The sequence below is a fragment of the Cyclopterus lumpus genome, chromosome 6 (genome assembly GCF_009769545.1).
Source record: "Cyclopterus lumpus isolate fCycLum1 chromosome 6, fCycLum1.pri, whole genome shotgun sequence".
In the NCBI taxonomy this organism is placed as follows: domain Eukaryota; kingdom Metazoa; phylum Chordata; class Actinopteri; order Perciformes; family Cyclopteridae; genus Cyclopterus; species Cyclopterus lumpus.
The window spans coordinates 19465694-19493044 of record NC_046971.1 but is presented as its reverse complement, the minus strand read 5'-3'; the positions used below and the strand labels follow the sequence as shown (position 1 = coordinate 19493044).

Below are 27351 nucleotides of genomic sequence, written 5' to 3'. Positions count from 1 at the left end.
TGGGATGGTAGTAGTGGGGTAGGATGACTGGGTGGCAACAAGGTAAGAGGAACTGGCTGAGTGGGTCCAGGCTGGGCTACTTGTGTGGCACTCTGTGGCATCCCATGCATGGGGCTGCTCTGTGTAGGATGTGGAGAGATGTTTTGGGGGATGTGATGAGGGGGTAGAAGAGAACTATGTTGCTGTGTGCTCTGGGTCATCGGTTGGGAAGAGCTCCGAGTGTGGCATTGAGGCGATGTACTCTGGGTTGCCTGAGGTTGCTGCTGTTTTTGGATGTTCTGCTGCGCACTTTGCTGATGTGCATCCTGTGTGTGTGACAAATTGCTCTCTGACATTTGCTGAGTGGAATCCTGAGATGCTGCAACATGCAGTGGCGTTACGTTCTGGTGAAGAAGTGCAGGGCTTTGAGCTTTTTGCTGTGGACTGTTGTGTGTATGCTGAGGGTGGACGGGGTGGGTGGCGTCAGTGGAGCTGTTGTTACTTGGGTTGAGATGGGATGAAACAGTAGTGGCACTTATGTGTTGAATAGAACAGTGATTGGCAGATTGTCTCTGGCCATCTACCTCCTGCTTGTGGCTCTCTGTTGAACGCTGCGAGAGCCCTCGTCCGGACGGATTCTCCTGTAATCTGCCCGAGTTAGAAGCTCGGGGGCTCTGCATTCTCTTTGCTGGCCCAGTGAGGTGTTCTGTGGGGCTACGAATGGACGGGTGGTCTGGGTTAATTGAAACTGTGATTTGGTGTGATGAAGCTTCATCCAAAATGTTGGCTGCCATTGTGTTCTCTGATGTTGAGTCTGTTAATATACAGGATAATGAAGAAAAGGAAAGTTAGCATTGATCAACTATTATAACAAGACCAGATTGTTACCTTTGCATTATTCTGTGTTTTGTGTCAAAGAATATGAAAAACAATTGTTAAATATGTTATAATCATCAATCAAAACCAGACAAATGAAAAATACAAAACCAGATCATTAAGAATATATATTTAAAGTGAGAATGTAAACACAGTTTAAGCTTGCTTGTGAAGCTTAACTGACGACATGCGATCACTTTTGTACCCTCAAAGCAACCAGGAAGAAATTTCCCTAAAATAATGAATATTCAATGTGCCACTTACAGTAAAAAATAATTAAATACTAATTGCAAAAATCACACCGAGCTAGGACAAGGATGGGGACATGCTGATTAACAAATTGAGCCACTTTAGTCCAGTAAGAACACTTGTGTAGAAAGGTCAGACTGTGCTTGGGCTCCTTCATGCAGAATATAGACGGCTGGTGAAATACTGAGAGAAGGTCAGGTCTACCTTTGGGCAGCATGTCTGTCTGTTGAGAAGGCTGGCTGTCTGGCCCATTGTCTCTAGCAGGACGCAGCAGCTGAACCTCAGGGGCAGGGGGAGGCTGCTGAGAGGGGTGAGCTGGAACGCTGCCAATTCCTGATGGGGGCCCAGGCTGCTGAAAGTTGCCCATGTGCTGATGAGGGGTACCAGCAGGGGGTCCAGAAGAGGCTGACAGCTGCTGCAGGGCCAGCATCTCTGGGCTTTCCAGCATGGAAGCCAAGCGTGTCCTGCCAGAGGAGTCTGGGTGGGGGACAGGGAGGCGTGATGACATTGGGCCCGGTGAACTGACCGCTGCAGACATTTGATACTGGGCATTGGGACAAGGGTGGGGGTATCCAGCAGCTTCTGGCCAAGGTTTATGCCCCACTGGAGGGGGGACTCCCCCATAACTAAAGTTGCGCTGGTTCAACATGTTGGGATCTTGCATTCCCATCCCATTGGGTCTCTCCTGGTGATTCATACCAGTCCACATGTTTGATAGGCCCATACCGGGAGGCCTTAAGCCTGGGTAGTTGTGATGAGATGGTCCTTCTGGCCCTAGGAATCTGTTGCCCAAGGGGTGCATGGTGTGTCCCTCTGGACGATGGTGGGAAGGATACATGCTGGCTTCAGGAGGAGGGCCAGGCTGGAGGCCCAACGGACGTGGGCCCAGAGACGGGCCATGAGTTGGTCCCATGTAGGGGTGCTGCGGCTGGTGTGGAGGCTGTTGTTGGTTAGGATTTGGGACCATTGGATACCTATGACCCATGTGACGTCCCTCAACCATGCGATGCTAGGAAAAAAAAGTTAAATACAAATCAAGTTAGAGATTTTGATTAGTATAAATGCACATCAGTCTGTTTTATCAGTCTGTGGTCAAGTTGACCACACACAGAATAAGGTAGTCACTCAGTAAAAACTAACTGAGTTATAATTAAGTTTAGAAATGTGTAATTGGGTCTGTATACCTGCATGGTAAAGTTGTGGGGCAAGCGGTTCAAACCAGGGTCTCTGTGTCTGGGAATGTGAGCTGGGTAAGAGAAGCGGGGATCCATGGTCATTCTTTGACCATACATGTGTGGGCCATGAGGGCCAGGTGGACGAAGGAGCTGGTAAGATAGAGAGATTCATTAGTTCTACTAAATTTCAGACAGAATTAGGGGGCATAGGTTTTTAAGAAATGTAGAGAAAACAAAGTTTTCCTGTGGATACCTGTTGCCCGGGGTGGTACATGCCCCTGATGTCCCCTTGATGCATGTGCTGCTGGCTTGGAGGCAGGCTGTGGGGGTGAGGGGGGCCATTGGCCCAGTGAAGGGAAGGAGGTGGACGTGTTTGTCTGTTGTCCTCTTCCGAGAGTGAGCTGCCCTTGCCCCCCCCTTGGGAGTTTCTCTTACGTTGGACTTGCTCAGTGGCTTTGATCAGACTTTCAGGTCCCAAATGTTTACTGCTGCCACGATTGCGCTTTTTGTCCTTGCGGTCCTTCTCTTCACTGTTGATGTGGAATTCCTCATCTGTGTCGCCATCCTCTGATGGAAAGTGTTTTAATAGGGCCCGGCTAAGACACCGCTCCAGAGACTCCGCCATGATGGTGTACTCTGGCAAAAGGCAAACACATTAGCTATGCTCATATGATAAAACACAACGTGTTCTGCTACCCAATGAATGCATCCACACACGTGAAAACACTTAGCTGTAGCACATCCACTTAAGCACACTCAAATAATAGTTTTGCATCTGCAAGTAAGTCCCTCCCTATCACATACCACAAACACACACTCCTAAAAACAACACCTCACGCCATCGCTGTCATTCCCTTATACTCAAATACTAGAGAACAATACGCATGCCATGTACCCAGAGACACACACTTGCTCCACTGTTCTCATCCCAGCACTGGCCGACTGACCAGGTCAGAGGGCATAGGTTGACCCCTCCTCCTCCTGCTCCACCCTGGGCTCCCTTACCACTCTCCTCCCCCTGTCCCTGGGGAGAGTATTCAGTTGGATGGATGGCTCCAGACAGGGGGCTTAGGGGCTGGAATGTTTCTCTGGCACTGCAGGGCTGAGATCCCCCTGAGCACTGGAGCACAGCTCAATCACTCCTCATTAATCACTGTCAAGGCTGCCCTGGCCCCGGCCCCAACACAGCACTAAGTCCGGCCCCCTTTCTTTTACTCTCTCTCCCACTGTCACCCAAAAAATTCATATATGCGCTTCTTTGTCAGAACACCAATCAACTGAAATTGATTGTCATTAGTCTTTAAACTGATGCCAAAGTCTTAATGGAGGAAGCTGGACTGTAGAGCTGGTTTGTGTTTGTGCAAATGCGTTCATTTACCACTGTCTTCTCCATTGTATTCAATGCAGTTCTCAAACATGAGCTTCACGTCAGCAACAAACTCCTCCTTAGCAACGTACTCCCCATCATTGAGCTTCTTTTCAATGGTGGACAGGTCCATCGGTGTCTGAGGGGATTGGAAGAACAATTAAGTTATAACATTTAAAACTCTTAAGTGATACAAAATGTATGGTTAGTTGGAATTTGAACCCCACACAAACAAAATATCACCAACTACTGTTGCATGCCAGCTATCCTCGTCTTGTATTTAGTACCTGGATGATCTCGTGGTAATTGGGGGCATAAGAATCATCCACAGGCTCCAAGAAAGGCCAAGCATCTTTATGGGCTTTCAAGACCTCGAGCACTATAGGAGGAGAGATTAGAGCAGTACAGACATTAGAACAAATACAAATTGAAATGAAGCAACAGCCTTAAGTAACTGCTCAGAAGCATACCTTTGTATAGAGTAGTGTAGTCATCATCAATTTCATAGCTGAAATTATGAACAGACGACATATTACACACAATCCACCTTGAGTTATTTAAGTAGAAAGTAAAATCTGGAGTTAAATGGACAAAGCCTCTTACAATGCTTTATTCCTGCGTGTTCTGTGGACGGGAGAAGAAGGCTCCAAATTCAAGAGTTCAGGTGGCAGATCTTTTCCTTGAGACAGTAACCAGGCCCTTTCCTCTCGCATCTTCCGCCTCTTTGCTCGCTCTGAGAGAGAAGGAAGAACACAGGGGGCAATTAGAGGCACAAACATAAAAAAAAACACCAGTCTCAGGAGGCTGCAGGCAGATTTTAATTGCTTTTTTCAGGCTCTTGAGTTACAGTTTTAAATTGCACTTGCTGTCCATTGAGGCCGTCAGAAGAGTCAATGAAAACCAGGCCTTGGCCATCAGAGACAGCCGCAGCTCACATGAGTGGAAAGAAAGCCATTCGTCAGCCATCTTTTCTCAGGCCCGGATGATCAAAAGAGCAGAGCAGAGAGAGTGCAAATGTATCGCTGCTTTATCTTTTAAGATGAGGCCTGCCGAGTGAATTAAAGAGATTCTACATATTCAATCCACACAGAAAGCTGGCCGGTTCCTGCTGTTCATCTATTATACATTAATGAGGCTCCTCCACTGAAGCACAATCATCAGTTCATTAAACCTTGACAGATGACATCAGAGGGGGGAGTGATCCTGTGATTAAAGGCCCTGAACATTCTCTCTCACAGTCTGTGTATTATACATAAATCACAAGGCTTCGAACGCTGCTATGCTACTGCAGATTTTTAGACCGTTATGAGCTAAATCTCAGCAATGGAGAAGTGTGGGTGGGGTGCCCTTCATCCATTCTGCCCTTGATCCATGAGTTGTAAGAGAGCAAAAGCCCCTAACCTAATGCTTACAGGTCGCTGATGAAAGAATGTGAAATTATTGATGCTCCTTTGATATTTGACTTTTGGCACCGAGCGTCATTTATATTTGTGAACCCTTCTGTATATACTAGCAGACTTATAAGTATGCGGGCTTGCTGCAGTACAACAAGGATATTATTTAAATCTGAAAATCAAAGTACTTTTGGCACAAACACACAGGTTTTTACATCTTTCCATTTGTGTTACATCCATCTTACCCTCCACAGCTTTGATCTTCTCCATCTTTTCTCTCTGTTGTTCTTCCTGCTGAAGCCTTTCCTCTTCTCGTCGTTGCTCGGCCAGCAGGATCTGCCTGTCCAGCTCTTCATCTTTCTTCTTCTCCTCCTCCTCTGCCATCAGATTGTCCTGAACACAAATAGACTCATTAATCAACTCTGAATTCATTGAAGAAGGCTCGTATTTAACACTTGGACGCTGAAAGTTGGTTATCTGTAACCATATCAGTCTTAAATCGTGCAACACTAGACTACCATTCTATCAAAAAACATTTACAGAGATAAACACACACACCTCCTCCTCTTGGTTAAAGTGTTTTTCAGAGAACCGTTGTGATATGCGAACTGGGGCTGGGTCCAGTAGCTTCTGTTTCTGCTCCCGCTCCTGAATAAATCAAAAAGAGATAGCTGTTAAGGCAGAGTCTATAATGCAAATGTAAACAAAAGCCTAATCTTAGACTGGAATGTCCTATTGCGCCAAAACTGATTCATCTTTTTTTAATAGGCCAAGTGGCAACAGATAGCAACTAAAGTTATTTGTTTTTCTAATAATAAGAATCACATTTTAAAGTAAAGTCAACTTCTGTTGTTGTGGTTTCTGGATGTGCCTGTATCATTTACAGTATACAACAAATTACTGATTGAGTCTTCAAAACAGAAAGCCAGATAGCCACACACAAGCCAGGCCCTGGGGAGTTGTGGAGGAGCAGAGTACAGAGAGGTCACTGGCTCTGCTCTCCCCTCCCCCAAGTCCCCCTCTCTCTTCTGCTGCCTGCAGTCCCCCCTGACAGCCTAGCTTAGTCTGGATGACAAATACACCACGCAGTCAAGTAACACTATATAGCCAAATCAGATCATTTTGAGCACGGTATTTTCAATCCCTTCTTGGTCCATTATTAATCCTAATTTATTGTAATGATTTGTCCAACGTGTCTAAAAGTATTTTTCCGATAATGTTTGCTGATGACAACCCTAGTTCTCTCTCATTCAAATGTCAATTCTCTGATTATGGAAGCTAATGCTGGTTTAACTGCATATGCTACATGGTTCAAATTAAATAATCTATCTTTGAATAACAAAAAATCTAATATTATTATTTTCAGTGGCAAAAAATCTTACTCGAAGAATTTAACTAAAATTAAAATCGAATCTCTCTGCCTCAAGTGTCATCTACAACATTTCTAGGAATTATTATTGATGAAAGTTTAAAGTTGGAGTAAAGATATTGACTGTGCTAGTAGAAAAATAAACAAATCGATTGGAATCATAAGGAGGGTTAAACATCTCGTCTCTGCAAACTGTCTCCTTATTCTTTATTACAGTTTAATTTATCTTTCATACTGCAATATAGTTTGGACAAGTACTTTTCCTACTTCTCTGAAAAAAATGTTGGCCCTCCAGAATCGTTTTGTTAGGATTGCAACCCAATCACAGTCTCACATCTCAGCTGCTCCTTCATTTCACAAACTACAGATTCTTACTATTCATGACGTTAACATTTCTTTAACTTGCATTTTTTATGTATAAGATACTTTTAGGTGAAGGAAATATTCCTGAACATTTCAAGACCTTCAAAGTTAATTCACAGATTCATTCTTACTCAACTCGTCAACCTTCACATCTTCATCCTCCTAAATTACTGACTAGCAGAGATCAATTTTCTATTAGATTTCGATGGAACCAAATTATGGAATGATTTTTCCCACCTAACAAAGAAATGGCATTCTATAAAATGTTTCAAAAATTTATGGATTAGTGTTCATGTCTTTCTTGTTTTAGCTGTTATATCAAAATGTTTATCTGTTTCACTCATGGGACTTGTAGCATTCCCATTGCTTAGGAAATGCCACAGGACAGGGTATGATCCAACATCCCTGAACAAACGCAAGCCATGCTCACTTTTACATGCACACACACACACACACACACATGCCTACACAAACTCGATATAATTACATTATTTTTTTTCTTTCTTTTGTTGTCTATCTTGTGCATTTTTCATTTTATGTTTGTACTTTTTTATTAATGTTAAATATTATATAGGTGGAGGCTTCAAATAAGCCCAGTTGGCTTTTGGTCTCGTCCTGCACTGATATTCATTTATCTCTGTTGTGATTTTTATTTATTTTTTAAATCCTTCACGATGCATCTTCAAAATACAATCTATAATCCACATCAATCCAGACATAGCACACACAAGGGGAGAAACACCAGCCAACAGAGAGCTCTGAACAGATCCCTTGAAAGCCTGTCTTTATCAGGGACCGGCCTCTGCAGCTCATGTCAGAGTTCATCAGGGAAGATGGGACTGTGAATAACTGTCAGTCTGGGACGGCCAACAGCACTGAGAGGTGTAACACGCAGGCTTCTGGTCATCCATACAACAATCATGTGAGGCCTAAAGAATGCATTAGCAGCTGTTTGAAACCTCTGCATGTGTGCAGGCGAGGTGGCAAAAGGAGGGAGACATGGGTGGCAGTGAGGAGAAAGACGGGAAAAAAAAGAAAAAAAAGAACAAGACAGATGTTCATGATCTGATCTATAGTGCCCTCTAAAACTCTTCTGTCCCCACTCCATCTCTGCCTCGTCTTAGTGTGAAGCACTGACATGTCCTGTGGCTCCACAATTCCTCCCTATATTACCAGCAGCACTAAATCCCTCCTCCACCCAACACACACACACAAGATCGAGTGCCTCTGGTGTCGACACTTAGAGAGGTCGAGAGAATCCTGCAGCGCAGCAGAGCTGTCATTCAAGAGGCTCCATCCCGCCTCAAGGTGAGCTCCTGTCTGCTGTCAGTGCCCCGTGAAATGGCTGGTGACAGCAGCCTGAGACATGTGGAGGAAAGTATTCAAGGGGCTACACACTCTGTATTTGGCAGATACTTATGTCTAATAGAGGTTTAAAGCAATTATAGATATGCATTCGTAGTAATTAGACAACACTCAATAACAACCACAAAAAAGAAAACTATGTCTTAAAGACCATTTCCCAGTTGCAAACGGCAACATCCCAAATAAGTCTGTTTATTACCTGTTGCAGGGTATGTGAATGACATAAGCCGAAGACGTAAACACGGACCACGGCTGTTGCCTAGTAATGGCATTCGATTGAAGATAAGATAAAATACAAATCAAGGACAGCCTCTATACAGTACCACGGTGAAATGTGGTGATGTACATTAAATAAATATGCAGGATCTTTAGATGTGATCTCCTGCTGCGTTACATCCATGGAATTTGTTTCCACATAAGAGCATCAGGGAAATGCACTTCCCTTTAAGTAAAATAAATGAGTATAATGAGTTTTTTTTTTTGTCTGACAAATTATGGTAAATTCTCTGTTCTTTTTAACATGAAACAGTCTCCGTAAGTCTAACACACTGTAGGGGAATTGTGCGCTTTCAAAAATGTATAAAGAATAAAAACAGGAGCAAATTAACACAAAAAGTCTCCGATGCTCCGAGGAAAACAGTGTGTAGTGTTTGCTGTGAACAGGGGAACACATATCTCTCTGATCTCCCCCCGAGGTACTTAACACACATTCCAAGGAAGATTTGATAGACAAATGAGCATGACCCAAGGTATGGCCAAGCCCAATGAAGATTACTACACACCGTGTTCCCCCATTCTACCAAACTAGAAGGAGAGCATAGTTCTCCACAGTCAGGCCCTAAGGCAAACTTCATTACAAAGCTGGTGTGCAGAATTAAGGGCGAGCACAGATCAGCTCCCCTTCACCTCTCCTGCAGCTGGCCCAGCCAAAGCGTCCAGGATCATGAAAGAAACTCCTTGGAGGGGGACAGTGATCTACCAGAACGTGAAAGTAACCGAACGGAGCTTGGTAGAGATTGCGCAATTGTTCAAGCTCCATTAGTCCAGCTCCACCGGAACTGCCAATGTCAAAAAGTCATGCGCATAGGGACTAAAATTAACAGATTAAAAATGATGTTTTAAAAATGAAATGACAAATTATTTGTTACCTACCATGGCCCTTACACACTGCATACTTCTAAGTATAATGTTAGGTTAAGATTAAGTTAAAATGAGAACTGTTAAGATTAAGTACTGAATTACAGACAAAAAATTAAACCATCACTGGTGATTATTTAAATTCGCATTATTTTATGTAAACACTGGCTCATCTACCATGGTAGGAACCCAGACCCTATTAACATTATGTACTGCTGTAATTGGAGCTACTAGTACCAATGTCTCTTTGGTGTCTGACCTTGTGCTCAATCATGCTGCGGATCTCAGGCATAAAGTTCTGGCTGATGACACGGTAGAGGTGGCGGTCCTGTGGGGAGGTTTTGTCCTTGATGCCGTCTACCAGACTGACCCATTGCTCCTCCGTATCACACACAAGCGACCAACTGCCTCGCTTAAGGCCTGGTGGAAGCAAAGAAGACATTGACTTATTGTTTCAATGGAAAATGTATAGACACAAATGAAATTGGTGGACGAAAGTTTTAAAAAAAACACAAAACACAAATACCTCGCTGTAGTCAATATGGAAATAAATGTGCTTATATTTATGAGTTCCTGTCACCTGTGGTGGGGCGGACATCTTCCAGCTCATTTTCTGTCTTTACTTCTGTCACTTCACTCTCCAGCTCACTGAAGGTAAAACAAAAAATTGGAGAATAATATATTCAACATATTACAGAGTGATTAGAACTATTGCATCTTTAATTAGTTTTAATCTAAAGTGACTGTCCCACACTTTGTGAATGAATTAATGTTTCCATAACCATTAGGCTTTTTGGACTTTAGACTAGATTACTCTTATGCATGTACAACTGTAGACAAACTGTAGATTGCAGTGAATTTAGGAGTTATGATCGGCAAGTACTTCCTTAGCCTTGTGCTAACCCTTCAGCTCGCTTGCACTTACAGCCAAATCGGACAGTATACAGTAGCTACGATGACAGTCAACAACTGACTGAGGGCAAAGGGAATCATAACATAAGTCTCCAAAAACCTGATCATGCATCATTTCCTTGAGCCATGATTGGTCAAACCCTCACCATTATATATTTGAACAGTTAAAAGCAGATTTCCTCTTGACATAACTGAACATTGAGCTTTTGGCACCAATAACAAAAAAAAACAAAGTTTTTCTCACCATAGCTGAGGTTCTTCCAGTTTCATCTTCTTTGGTGGTCTTCCCCTTTTCTTTTTCTCTGGTAATGTCAGCTCAGTGGCTTCACTGGAAAACAACATGAAGTAGAAAGGAGGTCTTTACAATTATAGCCTTTTAACCAAGTAATAAGCAATATGATACCTCTATAATTAACCCTCAACAAGCCTGTAAATGAGGGTCAAACTACTACTGTAATTACACACTTGCCACATGCAATAGTTAACCACAGAAAACATGACCAGTGACATAACATCCGTTCTTTGTGTACTGGACAGAGAAAGACATACGCAATGCCTGGTGATATTTACCCGATTTTCTCCGCTTTCCTCTTGACTGGCCCTTCTTTGTACATGCGAGTGCCGTAAAAGTACCAGTAGAGGGCTCCCTTTCCATCCTGCCCCAGTGGTTCCACTCTCAGGCTATCTGCATCCAGTCCCTGGTGGTGGTGGGGGGGTGGGAGAAACATTACATTTCTTAAATCATTCGTAGGACAGGGATTTTAAATCATCAGTCATTAGCAGGTGATGTCATTCAGTCCTTTGAGCCTACATGGCTGTGACTCATATTCAGACAGGGAGCACTTTCAGTATCTTTCTGAGTCATAAATTGAATCTGCTGATTTATTTAGAAAAAACGTATCTTTATATGAAAACTGTTGAATATATTAAAAGGGCATTTTAAACTGGCGGTCAGGTTATTATTAGATGCACCAAAGTTAATTCCATGATATGCGTGGACCTGCTATTTCCCTTGTTGTTATGTGTAATATAAGGGTCCATTACTTGTAAATTCAGTTAGACCGCAAGCCTTCTGTTACAAATTATGGTGTAAATGAAAATCGTACAGGTCTTCTTTCACCAACAGAAAATCACCCCAGTGTTGATTAAAAGAATGAAAATGTGTGGTGCTTCTCAAATTCACCAAGATATTTTGTGTTGGAGGTGCTGTGAAAAAAACATCCCGTTTAGAAAATCAGGAACCCTGACTGACACACACACACACACACACAAAATTAAGAAATCACGTAACTAAACAGAACAGAAGGAAAAAGAGAGAGTATTACCAAAGTAAACTAAACGACTCAAAAAAAAAATTATGAATGGTATAATGGGTAGGTCCTCACATCAAGCAATGCCTAACAAAATAAATAATGGTACTTTCCTCACTAAATTAGTAGAGATTGACAATTACTTTAATAATTACTTCATGAGTAAAGTTGATAATCTCAGAAAGAACTTGATACCAACTGATGGCTCCTCCTCATGCACACTAATTGAGAATTATATAATGAAGGATAAAAAATTTGATAACTTATATTGAGATAATGTTGTTGCCTCTGCCCACTGATAAACTGGCTGGTGTAGACTGTTGCAATTTGCTTCTGATCAGGTATCTGCTCCAATATGTCACATCTTCAACACATGCTTAATGTACGGTGTATGCCCAAAGGTCTGGAAAGTGGCGAAGATGATTCCAATACCAAAGGACAAGAAATCAACCTTCACATGTGCAAATAGCCGTCCAATTAGTATACTCCCCATTTTGAGAAAATTATTGGAGAAAATTGCTTTCAAACAAATGCAGGATTATTATTTATTATTAGGAATAAACTCATTACTAGTTCCCAGCATGCATACAGACAGTTTCACTCAACAGCAACTGCCCTTGTCCACCTAACTGATGATTGGCTGATACAGATGGACAATAAGAAAATGGTCAGCACAGTCTTGCTTGACTTTAGTGCTGCATTTGATGTAATATACCATGATATTATGATTACTAAACTAGAAAGTTATGGATTCAGCATTATGGCACTCTTGGATAGTCAGTTATCTTTCTGAGAGATCACAAAGAGTCTTTTATAACGGTAGTTTATCAGACTATAGATATGTTAGCTGTGGGAATCCACAAGGAAGTTGCTTAGGCCCCTTACTCTTTTCTATTTTCACAAATGATCTCCCTCTGTCAATTAAGAATGCCAAAATGGTAATGTATGCAGATAACAACACTGTATAGCTATGCTTCAAACAAACATGAACTTGCAACCACTCTGAATAATGATCTGGAGAGAGTGTCTGATTGAGTGAAAGTGAACAAACTAGCCCTGAACATTTCTAAAACTAAAAGTGTTGTTTGGCTCAAGGAATATGCTCAATGGTGACACACAGCTTCACCTGTCAGGTTTGGCTATAGAACAGGTCAAGAAGACCAAACTACTGGGTGTAGTGTTGGACCAACAGTTGTCGTGGTCGGAACACATTGAAGGCATTGTTGCTAAAATGGGGAGGGGCATAGCTATGACCAGAAAGTGCTTTACTTATTTAACACTATTGTTTGTCAGGTGTTACAGTCCTTGGTCTTTTGTCACCTGCTATACTGTCCATTCATATGGTCAACAGCTGCTAAGAAGGACATAAATAAACTACAACTGGTTCAAAATCGAGCAGCCAGATTAGCACTCTAGTGTTCAATAAGAAACAATACAGCACATATGCGCTCTCGCCTGTCATGGTTCTCAGTGGAAACTAAACTTCACTATAGCCTTCTCATGTTTTTCAGAAAGGTAATATTTAATCAGACACCTGAATATTTCTTCAATCAGTTACAATATACATGTAACAGACATAACCATCACACAAGGAATGCTAGTTTAGGTCACTTGATACCTCCAACCCCAAAAACAAACCTCCTCAAAAACAATTAAAAAGGCACACCTTGGGGCATCAACCACTTGACATTTTCCATCACTTTTGTAGTCATCGGATCTTTCTTACTGTTGTAATCAATGATGTACTGCACAATATACATCCTAGTCCTCGACTGCACTTTATGAATTTTTTTATTATTCTGTTTGTACTATTTTTTAACTGTTTCGCATGTATTACATTTTGTCCTTTCTGTGGACCTCAAGAAGATTAGCGGCCGCTAAGGAAGGAAGGACACACGCACTTTTTTTTAAATGTACTAACCACAAAGTATTAATGGGATACAACACTTACAGGCTATGTAGGTCATATTTCAGTAGTTTACACATTCATTTATGTAGTTTCACTTGTATTTTTTGCATCTCAATTTCAATCCAGTACCCGAGTATAATGCATAAAACTGTCTAAATAGTTTGAGCTGATCGTCGTGGATGTTTACCTTGAGCAGGTCAAAGACATCAGCAGCATCCAGACGGTAGTCGCACAGCCGGTGCAGCAGTTCCACCTGAGTGCGAGGAGGGAGATTCTCAAAGGGACCCTCTCGAAGTGGGTTGGGCTTCCCTTCTTCCAGCTCCCACCGGTAGCTGATGATGTCGTCCAGGTAACTGCTAAATGCCTGGGGGCTAAAGGGCAGAGCAAAAGAACAGATGAGACAGAGTGAGAGAGGCAGGTGCTATACGTTTCTCAAGACCACGTAAAAAGCATAACTTTAAAACGGTATGAAAACCTTTTCAACACCAGATAAAATCTCTTAAAATACAAAGAATTCAATTCAAAAATGACATTATCACAATGTTTTGTTTTTGTTGGTTTGTCTCATTAACTATTCTTCCGTTTAGTCTTTATATAATCTGGAAAATTAACCATGCTGGTTCAGTTCCACCAACCTAATATCTTCGATTGTAGTGTCAGTATGGAGAGTTGTGATGAGTGGTGCCTTGCTTTCTGTGAGGAGCTCAGGTTGGTGGTTCTGAGCAGGTAAAGCCAGACTAAGAGGGTTAGGTACATCCCTTACGTCATGCCCTTATGTCCTACTTGTAACTTGTGTCTTGGGGTTTATTGTGTGCTCCCCAAGTGTGTATTGTAGCTGACGATTAGTTCTATTATGGTATGCCATCCACTGTAAATAGATTTGAAATATGCTTGGTTAGGCTATATAAATAAAGCTGAATTTTGGATTATAATAGTACTTAGGTTTCTATTAGTTGTTATGAAATAATCGATGGAATAGATTGTTCGATTCATTAATGTGATTGTTGTGACTCGTTACAAATGTTTATTCGATCATGAGGAACTTTATGTATTAACTACAAAATTAATATGCAGAGGACGCTAATAAAAAAAAAAAAAAAATGAAATAAGACAGACGGTGTTTTTTGGTCCATTGAGATCTGTCAGTATGGACAAATGCAACAAATTCAATGGCTAATTGTTAAGCCAACACACAGTCTCCAAATCAACTTGCGTCCTCTTAGAAAGCACAACCTAGGAACCAAAGTTCAAACTACCCTATTGGCTTTGAGAGAGGAGACGGGGCAGTAAACAAACAAAAAAAAAAGACTAGTTTCTTTGAATGGGAGTGGGGTTGCATCTCTGCTATGAGTGGAAGCTGGTAAATAAATGTTGGTTCCGGTTCAGGTCTTGACGATTAATCTGTACCCTTCAGTTCCAACTCAGCTGAACAGAACAAGGGCTCGGGGCAGGGGTGAGCATCTATGCAAAGGCCCAGAGAAAAAAATGGCTTATCTTGAAAGAGCAGTGTGCACTTTTCACACAGCTGCTGCTACTGCAGCCCCCCCACCCCACTCCTGTCCCTCGTTCTCCCCAACATGCTACCTCCCTTCTTTCCCCCGCTCCGGCAGAGCGTTTAACACGTGCGGATGAAAAGGGCAGCTCTGTGAAAGGCGAGTGCTGAGCAGCCACCCCCAGGATGCCAGCGCCTGTCCAGTCCAATAAAGCAGGTTGTCCTCCTGTTACCGGTTGCCTGGGAGGAAAAACTGGATCATTCCTGCCTCCCTGCTTATCGGTTCACTGGGACCAGTATGCTTCTTTCTAATCATAGGCTCGGGTAGGAGGTGTTGGAAGGGGGAAGCCCCATGAAAGCTTAAACCCATCTGTGGATTTGAATAAGAACTCACTTTCTCCCATCATTTGGTTACAGAGGTACAAAGTTCCAGTGGCTGTATACATATGAAGACATATAAGTAGAGCACAATTTCACCACAGATTTAGTCATCGTATGGTGAGTAAATTCTGACGCCTCAGCGAGTCATTGTGTCGGTGACTCAGACTTCCTATGAAGGCTCTTGGGTGCTATGACTAATTTAAAGTAGATGGAAAAACGGCTTTTATCTTGGCAGCTTGGTATGTCAAAAAGGAACAAAAACTCATTGATTATTTTCCACCGTGTCTCTGATGTTTTAAATCGCAGGAGACGCTTCCACTATTATAGATCTGGCAAGATTAAGCACAACAAACATGAGGATGCAGGTGGTCTTGTACGGTACTCCCTTGCCCTTTATCCTTTAGAATGCAGCGTAACAAATAAAACAAATTAAATTATTTTATGAAAGCACTCATTATCGGACCACTTATCAGTTCTTTTATGATTAGCACAATATGAAAATATACAGCAAGAAACTATATACAAATACGACACTTTGGGAGACCGCAATGACCGAGATGATGCGTTTGAGAGCATCTTTGTACCGACTGAAATGTGTTCATGGCAGAGTGAATCAAAACTATTAAGTACCCAAAGCTAGCATAGCATTTCTGGGAAGATTTATCACTTATCATTTCATCTGATATTTTAAATAACATTTAAATGAAAATGTATTTTCTGAAGCAAAGTTCCTTTCCGGCTGCTTGTGCTTGGACATCATTTAGGACTTCAACCTAATTTGTTTAATCTGAACAATTGGAGAGAATTTCATGTTATATATTTCTAAAAGAAAGATATCAATAATTTACTTTTGTGGAATGGCAACACAAAAAATTGAATCATATCAATTTCATTATGGTATTTTATTACAAAACGTTGAATGATTCCCAGCCCTAATGGAGAGAACACTGGATACTTGAATCCTGCTTTGTTAAGCTTAGTTACTGAAGCGAGGCACCAATACAGTGCTAAAAACGGAGGCTGTCAACCAAAACTGTGATTTAATTGTTAACCGTGCGTACCTCTTTACCACTAGACTTCAATGTCCTTTGCTACTAGCCAACCATCAAAGTTTGGTTATCAACACCAGTGATTCCAGTAAAACTCAACTTCTCCTTAGGCCCCGACTCAAAACCTCATCCAACTAATGTGTTAAACTATAGCAACATTAGTTTCTTGTTTCTATACTTACGTGATATCATTGCGCTGGTAGCAGCCCTGTAAAAGACAAGCAATGAGGTCCCTGAGGAAGTCCAAATCCTGCTCTGACAGGGCCTTCTCCAGCTCCTGGATAAACACATCAAAAGAGACAGTAGGGTCAATGCACACGCAAATAACTTGTTTTCTTTTGACCGACATTAATAAATACATTAATTGACATACATAACATATTATTAATTCAGCTGCAAAATTATGAAACCAGAGGAGTTTCAAAGGAAAACTGTCAATAAGGTAAAGAATGTTATGAGCAAAACAAAGGTGATTGTTGACGCATCAAACAATGGTTAGTCATCATGGGAAAAAAGAAAAGCCAATGTATCAGCTGGAAGTTGAGATACTGAATGAAGAATAAGACAATATATTTAGTGAGGCCTCAGCATATGTTTTTGGCAGATTTGGTACCAGTGTAAAGTAAGCTGGCAGAGGCAGACAGCAGGAGGGATGGTTGGAATTTGTAATTGTCTGATTAGGGCTTCTTGGTTTGCCACTGGTTGTTTGGTTGAAGCAGAGGTTCAAGTTCAGCCATGACCCCTCTCCTCGCATTGTGTTTCCGCCATTGAGGTTTTATGAAGCGGCAGTAACCGGCAGAGCAAACTCTAAAAGACCTGAAAGCTCCAAGGAGAGATGGGCGGCAGCAGGGGCTGCAACACAGCTGTGCCCCCTCCTCTCCTTTGCTGACCAACCAAAACGGAGCACCCCACACGGCTACCCGGCATGCACTGCTTTCCCAAATGATACCCAAAAGCTTTGGAGTAGAACAGGAGGGGAGAGAGAGAGAGACAGAGGGATCAGGAGGCTGAGAGGGCAGAAATGCAAATGCAAAGTGTTCTGTCAGCCAAGTGTCCATTTCACTTAAAGCCTCCTTTTGCAGGTTGCAAACAAGCCACTTCGGGCTGAAGCCAAACAGTCACTACTGAGAAAAAGAACATGCTTTCATGCAGCTTGTTTTTTCATCCTCGTTCTCAAACTAGAAACAGATCCAAACTGCCTCTCCCTTTGCCACTCTTCCTCTCTCATTCATTAAAGTACAAGCGGTTAAAAAAAGTGGTCCAAAACCATCTCAAGGACAAGGCGGCACATTCAATTATTGTGCACTCACTCGTCTCTTCTCAGTCTGCCTCTCTCTAGAGGAACATGGTTGAGCTCAGGGGTCACCAAAGGTCAGCGTACACACCTCCTCACCATGGAGAACGACGGAAGCCAGGAGCCAACAAGTCAGGACGATGAAAAACAGAGGAGGAGGAGGAGGAGGAGGGGAGAGGCAGAAAGCTGGTTGAGAAAGAAGTTGAGAAATAATAATGTTGATACTTGAGGTGAGAAGAGTGCGATTCAACAGCCCGCTTTTGCATCCGACTGAAGCCAAAGAAAGATACCAGGAGGACAACTTTGACGACGGGAAATCAAAATCAGATACGTCTCACTACTTAAAAGGAAGAACAGTTCGTTGGATTTTATGAGCACATTTCTAATGACCAATTTAAATGGTCACAGTGGCAAATGAGAACAATTCGGAAGAATATTAATTTAGTGAGTCACAGCATGTGAATGTAAGGCCAGAGCATACAAGATTATTTTTTAAACAGTCTTTTCCAGTGGTCCTGTCAAATGATGCCACAGCAACTGGTTGAAAGATGTGTGCCTTCACACATTTACAGTGATGGACCAGAAATGTAAAGAAACACAGAATGTGGAAATGCTGGTCCATATAGTTTCGTCCAGCCCCCATCAAGGGAGGCAGAGCTTTGACAACAGAGACCGATTCAATGTTTAACAGTTGCTCAAGGAAGCACATGTGTCATGGCTTGTTCACACATATGTACACAGAACTATGCCATAGCCATGAACCATGATCATTAAAAAGGATAGAAAGATAGCGTGTGTATCACTGTGTACAAGCGCATATGCATAGGATGCAGAGAGAGATCCTGTGTCACTCTCTTCCACTTCCTGCTCCCCTGTCGGGCAGCCTGTGGGCCAGAGTGAGCCCATCCATCAGACAGACTGCACTTTGATCACACTTCGCAAAAGCTGGGGCTAGGGGAAGAGCAGAAAGTGGAGTACAGCAGAGTGGAGGGCTTGCTACAGCCCCTGGATTAACACCACCCTACTCCACCTTTGAAGTGCCACACTGCATCTCAGATGGCAGAGGGAAGGGGAATTAATGTAGTGTGGAGGCCTTTCTTCGGCCGGCCGTCCAATCCCTCTCTGGCCTGGTGCTAATGAACACTTAGCTTGACGATGGGCTGCAAGGGACAATCTGCTGCAGCTGGACATGTCCTGTGGGAACCTTTCCCCTCGATGAGCACACAAACGTAGCGATCGAAGGACACAACCCGCAACCTTTGGCAAACATGGCCAACAGACAGAAAACACACACTTTTACCGACATTCAGTCATACACGCGTCTCAACAGAATAAACACTTTGCAGTACTTTGACTGCTTCACATTAATGATCAATGGGACTCAAAGATAAGCACGCTGCACAAGTGATAAGCTTTAAAAAGGTGTATAAGTCCGAGAGCTAAACTGCTAAATGTATCACTCAACAAATCAGGCTATTCATATTCACACAAGCATAAACAGGACAAAGATTGGAGGGAGAGTCAAGGCTTGTCAAAAGGTGTGTCATCGCCACAGCCAGTCTGTAGGCCTGGCTTGCAATCAGCAGTTTGCCCTGAAGGTATTTGCTACTCCTCTCACCCGACTCCCCTGCTGTTTCTCTCTCTGCTTCCCTCGGTGGCTTAACCTCTTATTCTTCCCTTCCACACCATTTTCCTCCCCCTGTCTTGCTGCACAGTGTCTACAAGGGCCTCTGAGACATTCTATTATTCCCCTGACAACACCCTTTCTCCACCCCACTCTTTCCCTCTCTGGATTCCTTATCTCTCGTCTCCCTCCACACATTGTCCCCACTCAAACCAGAGCCAGTGGCTGGCTGCACTGTAGCGGAGGACAGTGCAGCCTCCTGTTGCGATGTGCAATGGTTCTAGCACAATTATTTATTGGCACAGTGGGGGGCGGGGAGCAATGCAGCCTCTGGACAGAACATCTGATCTAGGTGTAGTCACACCTGTCCATCTATTCAACAGAAACAGGCAACCAGCGTGAGAAGTAAAATCTGTCACCTCCTGTTCTTCCAAGCCTTCATAAAAATGCCTAATTTCACTTACTGTACTTGTAACTTGTTAGTGGCTGCCCTTAAGAATTATTTTTGTAGGTTGCATTATCTATTTATCTATTCTATCGATTTGGAGATATCCAAATCAACATGAACAAAACGTTAATGTTTAAATTAAATATTATTGTATTGCAAGTGTCCCATTGTCATTTTTGTTATTTTAATGGCAACTTTTATAAAAATGAGCAATGTGAATGAATGAGAGGGTGCGAGATCTAGCTAGGCTAACAAACGTGATATTCCCAATGCTGCTTGTCTGCTGCATAGCAACAGACCCACACTGGGACTATTTTCTCTCGGCTACTGAAATGCGATACAATGTTTGGTGGCTACAACTATTTTGTGCTGAAAGGCAACTTACTATTTATTTACTTATTTATAATGTCGCAGGCAACCGTATTATAATGTCCTGTTCAAGGGTTTGCCGGCTTCCGCTACACGTCGGGCCTAACACCCTTGAACAGGACATTATTGACGATACAGTACTGCCTCTCATACCTTATTGCTTGAATACACAGTACAGATGTTTATAGAAACACAATGCATATATTGGTTCAATAATACAAGTGTGTATGCTGCGGGCTAATGTTTCAGTCGTGGATAGATTTGGGCCAAAACAAACTGCCGCCCATGTAGACGATGACATGGTGGAGTTGTGCCGAGTCACACCCCACCCCCACCCCTCCAGTCCACAAAGAACGTGCATGCAGTTGGTCATAGTCACATGGTTTAGAGGTTAAGAACGGGTTGACGCATGTCAGTCAATCCTCAATTAGGACCCTCCTCCCAACCATGATTTAACAGGGGGTTGGACACCTGGCTTTGATGACCATGCATCTCTATTTGGGGATGGAAATAATTGAATGATATTAACATCTAAACCTTATTAACAGACTCCCCAAAAAGAGAACAGGGAAGTATAATACCGTGCTTACCGACAAGACGAAACAGAAACAGCTTATTGTACAGCTCCAGTGTAATTCGGTGCAATTCTATGGTTTACCAGTGAAATGTATAGCACTCAACTGCAGACTGGGGTCTCTTCTTAAAGTCACAAGCAGAGATTCACCAGTGACAATCTCAAATGAATGGGTCCAACATGGGTCGAATTTGCATTCAGAAATACTGCGTCATACGCACATCTGCAGTATAAAAAGGGGTTTAATGATGCCACGCTGAAGATGAGCCTCCACTAGGAGGACACAACTCTGGGTCTCTGCTTGACATGAGAACCAGGATTGTAAACATTACAAGACATGCAACATAAATCATCCGAGAGACATGCAAGAAAGAGCAGACTTTTCAAAAGAAAAGAGACATCAAGGCTAAACCGAGTTCAAGGCAGAACACAACATCGGCATTTGCAGATAAAAGTGAAATGTGCTTTGCTCACCAGACACCAATGGCCCCATTGTGTGTCCCAATCATATGTAGAGAGATAAAAAGGTTTACAAGTGTCTGGCCAATGCATGCAGCAAGACAGCGAGCAGAGAGAGATAGAGACATGGGGCTGTGACAAGCAGTGGAGCAGCATATGCATCAGCAGCCCCAAGGTTGTGGCAGATCCACAAAGACTAGTATCGGGGATTGGCCTCTCTGGCTAGCCTCAAAGCAGATACTTTCCATGCCACTGCCATTAACAGCTCCTTCGGGGTCTATATCACCAACAGTTGGAGGATGTGTGCACAGCTAGCTGGAGGGGGAAGGGCTGCCTGTTTGTTGTGTGAAGGCCTCTCTCTTCCTCTCCTTTCCTTCTTTCTTTCTTTATTTCTTCCTCCCCCACTTCCCTCCCACTTCCATCTCCCACATGGTTCCTTCAGGAGCCATCGTCTGACAACACCCTCCACCCCCACACGTAACCACCTCCTGCCACATGACAAGCATGTACACACAGCCTTCACACTGCAGGAAGACGCCCTCCCATCCTCAGGATGTACCGTTCATCTAATCAGGAGGAGGAGAGCATCAACATCTTTCAGTTGCTGCCAGATGCAGTAAAACAAGAGTGCGTTGGCTGATTTGTCAGTTTGAGCCAGAGTGAAAAGTTGTGTACTCCACACCTGTCTTAACGAGCATCATGACACATTCAAATAACGAGAGCTTCCAGGCGAGGACACCATTTGTTTATGAAACAGGAAGAACAGGAAGAACAACAACAGTTGATCTCACTGAGCTGCACTACCAGGTGAGAACAGTGACAAATGTATAGCTTATACCCTACACAATAAAGTAAGGTTACCAAAAAAAGTTTCAACCCCCAACTGAGTTGCATTATAGTTCTAATAGGACAGGTGGCTGGGCTGTTGGAAAGGGTAGAGGAGAGGTTCTTAGTGTGTGTGTGTATGTATGTGTATGTGTGTATCCATCCTGAGATTGACCAAGACCGTACCTTGGTCTACCTCGCTTGCTATGCAAGTGAAAATCACTAAGCACAGGAGATGGGAGGCCACAGTGCGGCTCCTATACTTCCACTGTTAGCTCTGAGGAAACCACATTATCAACTTCCTTATATAAAATGGAGCTTCCTGCTTCAGCTGACATCCCAGCGGTCCCATTCGCTGAATGCATAAACATGTGCCCACGTACGCGTACGTACACACTGGCCCTGAAGAGGGAAAAAATGGTCCCTGACCACTGCCAGTATGGTTGTAGACGACAGAGGGAGGAGTTTTGTAATGGAGAAAACAACATCAAGCAGATGGCTTGCAGCCTTGGAGTTAAAGCAAACAAACATGAGGAGACTGCCACTTGACAGGAGAGGAAAAGTAACCTTTAGAGAAGATGTTTAATTCAGACATGTTAAGTGACACACTGAGAACAGTGTATAGCTTGTATCTCTTTCTAAAATGTACAAGAAACAGCAGAATATTTCTAGCCAATTTGTTGAATTTATGTCACACAAAGTAAAGATAAGATTTACTTGTGTGTCCCACAACGAAATTCTCTTGGGCTGCATCACACAACACACTTGACAACAATGTCTCAATGCACATATATTCCGAGAACATAGATCACACATACATACCCTTATGAATGGATGTGTTTAAATTCACATGTTGAGTGTGAGAAAATACTTTTTTTAAATAATAAAAAAGACAATAGTTTCATTAAAGAAAACCAGGTACAATCAAACCAGATAATACATATGCAAAGAAATATGTTACTCCCAAGTAAAATCATGAAATATTACATGTCACTGTTTAATGGAGGATAGACTGAATATATTTTAACAATCAAGTGTGTCGTTCAGAATCTTCTGTGTCTCTCTGTGCACAGATTTTTTATATAAAAAGGCTGACGACAGTAATGATCGTATATAGGGTTGCAAAGGGGCGGAAAGTTTCCGGTAAATTTCCGGAAAGTTTCCATGGGAATTTTGTCTCGGGAATTTTGGAAAAAAAATACGTTTTTTTGCAAAAGCATATAACAGGGAACTTAAATGTAGTTGAGAACAAGACTATGCACGCCTAGCTCAGCTGGACCCTGAATGTAGCTGGTTGGGAACATTGTCTGCCAGAAACATAAAACGTTCTGTTGTTTTTGAACGTCTTAGTCATCAGTGTTGCGTCTGAGCGTTTCAGCCCTATGCCTGGCAAGTGTGAGAGCGCCGAGTTGAGTAGAGGCCAAGAGCGGTATTGCAGACAGATATTTCAATTATAGCTCGCAACATATTGAAAAGAATAACTGAACTAGTTCATGGAGCTGTGAATTTTGAATTATGAACTGAACTAGTTAATGTAGAAAGTGAACTTTCCCAACACTGTTTGTCATTACCTAGCATATTGATTACTTGGTAAACTGAAGCCATGTTCATTTTAATACCAAGTTTATTTGTATACAGTAGACTAACTTTTTACAGCAGTGAGGGGGACATTGGTGAGGTCCAGGAAGAAAGCATTTAGACCTGAAAGGATTCAGGAAAAAACACCAAAAAAAATCATAGGGAATACACCTTTTTTAGTCAACGTTCATGTTTTGTTGTTCGATGAAAGAATAAAGTTCTACTCACAAAAATGTCATTTTTAAAAGTTGTATTATAAATGTTTGCATGCATGTCTGCTTATGACAAGGTGAATACAGTTAAATTACCCCAAAATGTCCAGTTAATTCCCGTGGAAAGTTTCCAACTTTGAATATTCCCGGAATTTTGCAACCCTGATCGTATACCTAGATGATCTTCATGGCTGGTTGTAAGACATGCATACTTACATATTAACTGTGCAGACAGGAAAATAATGAATTGTTGGATAAAACAAAAATCATTAGTTTCCCATGTCTACCATGAAGTCTACGCCTTCTCAAAAAGTGTAAGCAGTTTGAATAGCCAACTGAATCAGTAGGTATTGTATTATGAGAACTGGTTGTCGTCTTTGCACTGTGTTAAATGTAACATTTAACAAGAGAAATGGGAGGACGGTGTTGGATCTATTTTTTTCTCTGGTTATTTGAATTCAGCCTGGAGTGTCAAGGTCCTGACATTCTCCAAACAATGGTGCAATAGCTCCAAAAGCACTATGGCCACATTTAGATGGCATGAACCCACGAATAAACAGCCCACTAATTCATTTGAACAAGACCACATTTTTCCTTTGTGGTTTAGTTGCCGCCGTGAAAACTTTTGAGAGTATTACAACCTATTAACCAATGATCTGGTGTCTGATGAGCCTCAAGTGGTTTATAAAACTGTACTTTCTGCCAATTCATTTGAATGACGCCCCTCCATTGAAACAATGAAGGTGCCAATGCAAAAGGCTTCGTAAAAAAACAGCTCAACTTGGCTCAACTTTAGCCGCAACATCATCCAGAAAGACGCTGCGTTCCTGGATTGCATTTTACTGTTTCACCATTAGTGGCTGAACAATTTGCCCACAACACTGCAATCTGTTGTATTTTTAACGCAGGCCTGCATTTAGTTTCCCATTCAGACCTAATATTTTCAAATACCAGTGTTATGGGTCACTCCTTGATATTTTGACAACAAACTGTGTAAAGATGTGGGCGTTGAGAACATTCAAAGTGTACCGACCAGACATCCGTACTGAAGCCTGTGGCCTCCAGCAATCCGTGTTGTCAGCCAAGTGTGTGCCAGTCTGCACCCCACTAAGGCCCCACAGAGCCACACGCATCCCCTTGTCCCAGCTCTCAGATAACTCTCTGGCCAGCATCGCTACAAATAAAATGTCAACTCAATCTGTTAGAATATTTCCAATGCTCCCTCCCTTTAAAAAATAAATAAAGTAATATAGTGCTTTAAAAGTTTTTTTTCCAACAACATGTTCCAGAATAAATTGCTCCCTTTATTACCTCCTCTAACTTTGTTGACACCCCCACACCAAGTTTTCAGGGGCTCCCACTGGATGGGACCTGGTTTGGTGAAGTTATCATTGCTTGGTGTCCCTCAGTCTTCTGGTTTCTGCAGCACAACCAGCCGCTCAGTACAAAGTGAGACAGCATCACTGGAGGGATGCCGCCCCAGACTGGAGACAGACAGAGGGAACCATGGGGAGCTCCAACAATAGAGCTGGCTGAAACAAACACCGGTGTATGTGCCCCTCTACCCCCCCCCCCCCCTCTGTGCACACACTCCCCATGTGAAACCATCTGATGCATGTACTGCTGCCCTCACTTGTCAATCACAATTGGGGGAGGGGCAGTAGCGTCTTACAAAGCCACCCTCACAGTGCATGCAAGGGAGGGTATTAAAAAAGACGTGCAAAAAGGTTCTTGATCTTCGAGGGGTACTCCCAGAGTGTGAAGTCTTGAGGATTTATGTGAAGCCTGAGCTGGAAAGAAAGTGTCAGAGGTTGGACCCTGTGAGGCTGTAACACGGGCTGAGCTGGGGATGTGTCAGTGGGTGGGACAGAGGGAAAGAAAGGGAAAGCGGTGAGGGATGAGTTAACAGCAATCTGATCTGGGATGAGAATGGATCATTGTTGTTGCATTAAAAGGAGGTAAAGCGTCCCAAGGTTGAAGGTAAATATGTTATCGGGGACTTTACTCTGGCACTGACCCCCGATGGTGATGCAGATATCACAACAAACTTCAGAAAAATCTCTGAAGTCCAACTTCTGCTTGCTTTTGCCCACGACCACCCTTGGCCATCAATTCAAAATCCGATCAAACTTGTCAATGAATATTCACAATTTGAATATATCTCAGAAAAGTAAATAAAACAGATTTGAATGTCATCGTTGGCCAGTTTTGACAGCCCTAGGCCAGACGGGCAAGTCACATTAAGTAACGGCTTTCTACAGTTATAATCCACAAAACTGAGATTCGGCAGAAGTGGGGCCATGATGAAGCAACACTTAAGCCTTGATCCTATTCCCTGTTAATCCATTTGCTTTCTAGACAACAGAAACAAGGATGTGCTCACAGGCTGCCCGTTCTTGCTTATTTACCAGATCTAATAGGACTAAATCTTCTTTTACAATCACACTGGGGGCTTTACGAAAATAGGACCCCCTCCCCAGTAGGGCTGCAGCAGCAGCAGCAGCTCGCACCCAGTCAGGGTGGAGAGCCTCCACCCTCCAGGGGGATGGGAAAGAAAGAATCACCATCTGGGGTTTAGTCATGGTGATGCCAGGGGCTGGGGCTCAGGGAAAGGGAAAGGGAGGCTGCTGGGGCTCAAGAAAGGGACGGGGTAGAGGGACTGCTAATGGATATGGGGTAGTGAGAAAAGTGATGGCAAAGAGAACAGGACATGGGGAGAGGTAGACCGAGAGTGTAGTCCTCGAACATGCCAAACAACAGACTGTACACACAAGATGGAGATGGGTTGCAGGAGTTTGGCTGGTAATGAGTAAGAAGATATTTTACGATCCAGAAACGAGAATACATGCTTCCTGAGATCTTCACACCTCTGCACATCCAAACAGGCGTCCAATTGACGATACAAACTAATAAGGATGATTGTAGAATTCTACAGACCACAACAGGTGCAACAAAACTAGATATTGGGGAGCTGACAATCTGTACACAAACACACTATTCAAGCGACATACGTGAAAACATCTGTGAGGGACAACTATGGGTGTGTGAGGACTTTAGAGTTCAGGAGATAATGATGGACTGAGACTGTGCACAATGGTATCAGGCTGAACAATACAAGCCAGGTATGGTTGGGATTAAACAATCAAAACAAGAAAGAATAAAAACTCAAGCTGGCTATTAAAAAACTGGGTGCCATAGAAACCAATAGTTGGACAAAGTTATTCTGTACCCAATGTAAAAGTGGAGGCGGAAGCTCATTTTCCATCATAGGAGTTAGTATCTGCTCTCAAGGGTTTTGTAGCAGGTGTAAAAATTAGACAATGGGAAAAACATACACTGCTCTTTATTAGCTGAGCTCTTCGCAACATTTGCACAAAATAATTAGCGTTTCCAACTAATCAACCATGTCATCATTATGGCAACCATCATTATGGCAACCATAAAGCTATAATCTAAATGACCAATCAGAAATGAATCCTCAAAAACAGTCACAAATCACATTGAGAATAAGTTCTTCATTTGTGGCCCCGCAATGAAGAAGTGTTTTTGAGAATAAATATCCTTCAGGCTCCGAGCTGTTAGCAGAACCCGTTACCTTTATCCAGAAGTAATTGTTTTATACTACAGGACAATTATTTTCAA

General features: G+C 42.6%; 1 protein-coding gene across 2 annotated transcripts in view; it reads right to left on the bottom strand.

Moving 5' to 3' along the window:
* Positions 1-27351, bottom strand: part of LOC117731768 (cat eye syndrome critical region protein 2 homolog) — a 38532-nt gene that overhangs the window by 5267 nt on the left and 5914 nt on the right. For both annotated transcript variants that reach the window (XM_034534120.1, XM_034534121.1), the window contains exons 2-17: positions 16509-16603; positions 13592-13775; positions 10756-10883; positions 10430-10513; positions 9854-9921; positions 9533-9693; positions 5598-5687; positions 5285-5432; positions 4249-4378; positions 4116-4153; positions 3933-4024; positions 3658-3784; positions 2533-2915; positions 2289-2429; positions 1309-2113; positions 1-793 (exon numbers count right to left, since the gene is read on the bottom strand). The exon at positions 1-793 is cut by the window's left edge and continues 1278 nt beyond it. In XM_034534120.1, the coding sequence (XP_034390011.1) occupies positions 1-793; positions 1309-2113; positions 2289-2429; positions 2533-2915; positions 3658-3784; positions 3933-4024; positions 4116-4153; positions 4249-4378; positions 5285-5432; positions 5598-5687; positions 9533-9693; positions 9854-9921; positions 10430-10513; positions 10756-10883; positions 13592-13775; positions 16509-16603 (3467 nt within the window). The remainder of the gene's footprint in view (positions 794-1308; positions 2114-2288; positions 2430-2532; positions 2916-3657; positions 3785-3932; positions 4025-4115; positions 4154-4248; positions 4379-5284; positions 5433-5597; positions 5688-9532; positions 9694-9853; positions 9922-10429; positions 10514-10755; positions 10884-13591; positions 13776-16508; positions 16604-27351) is intronic.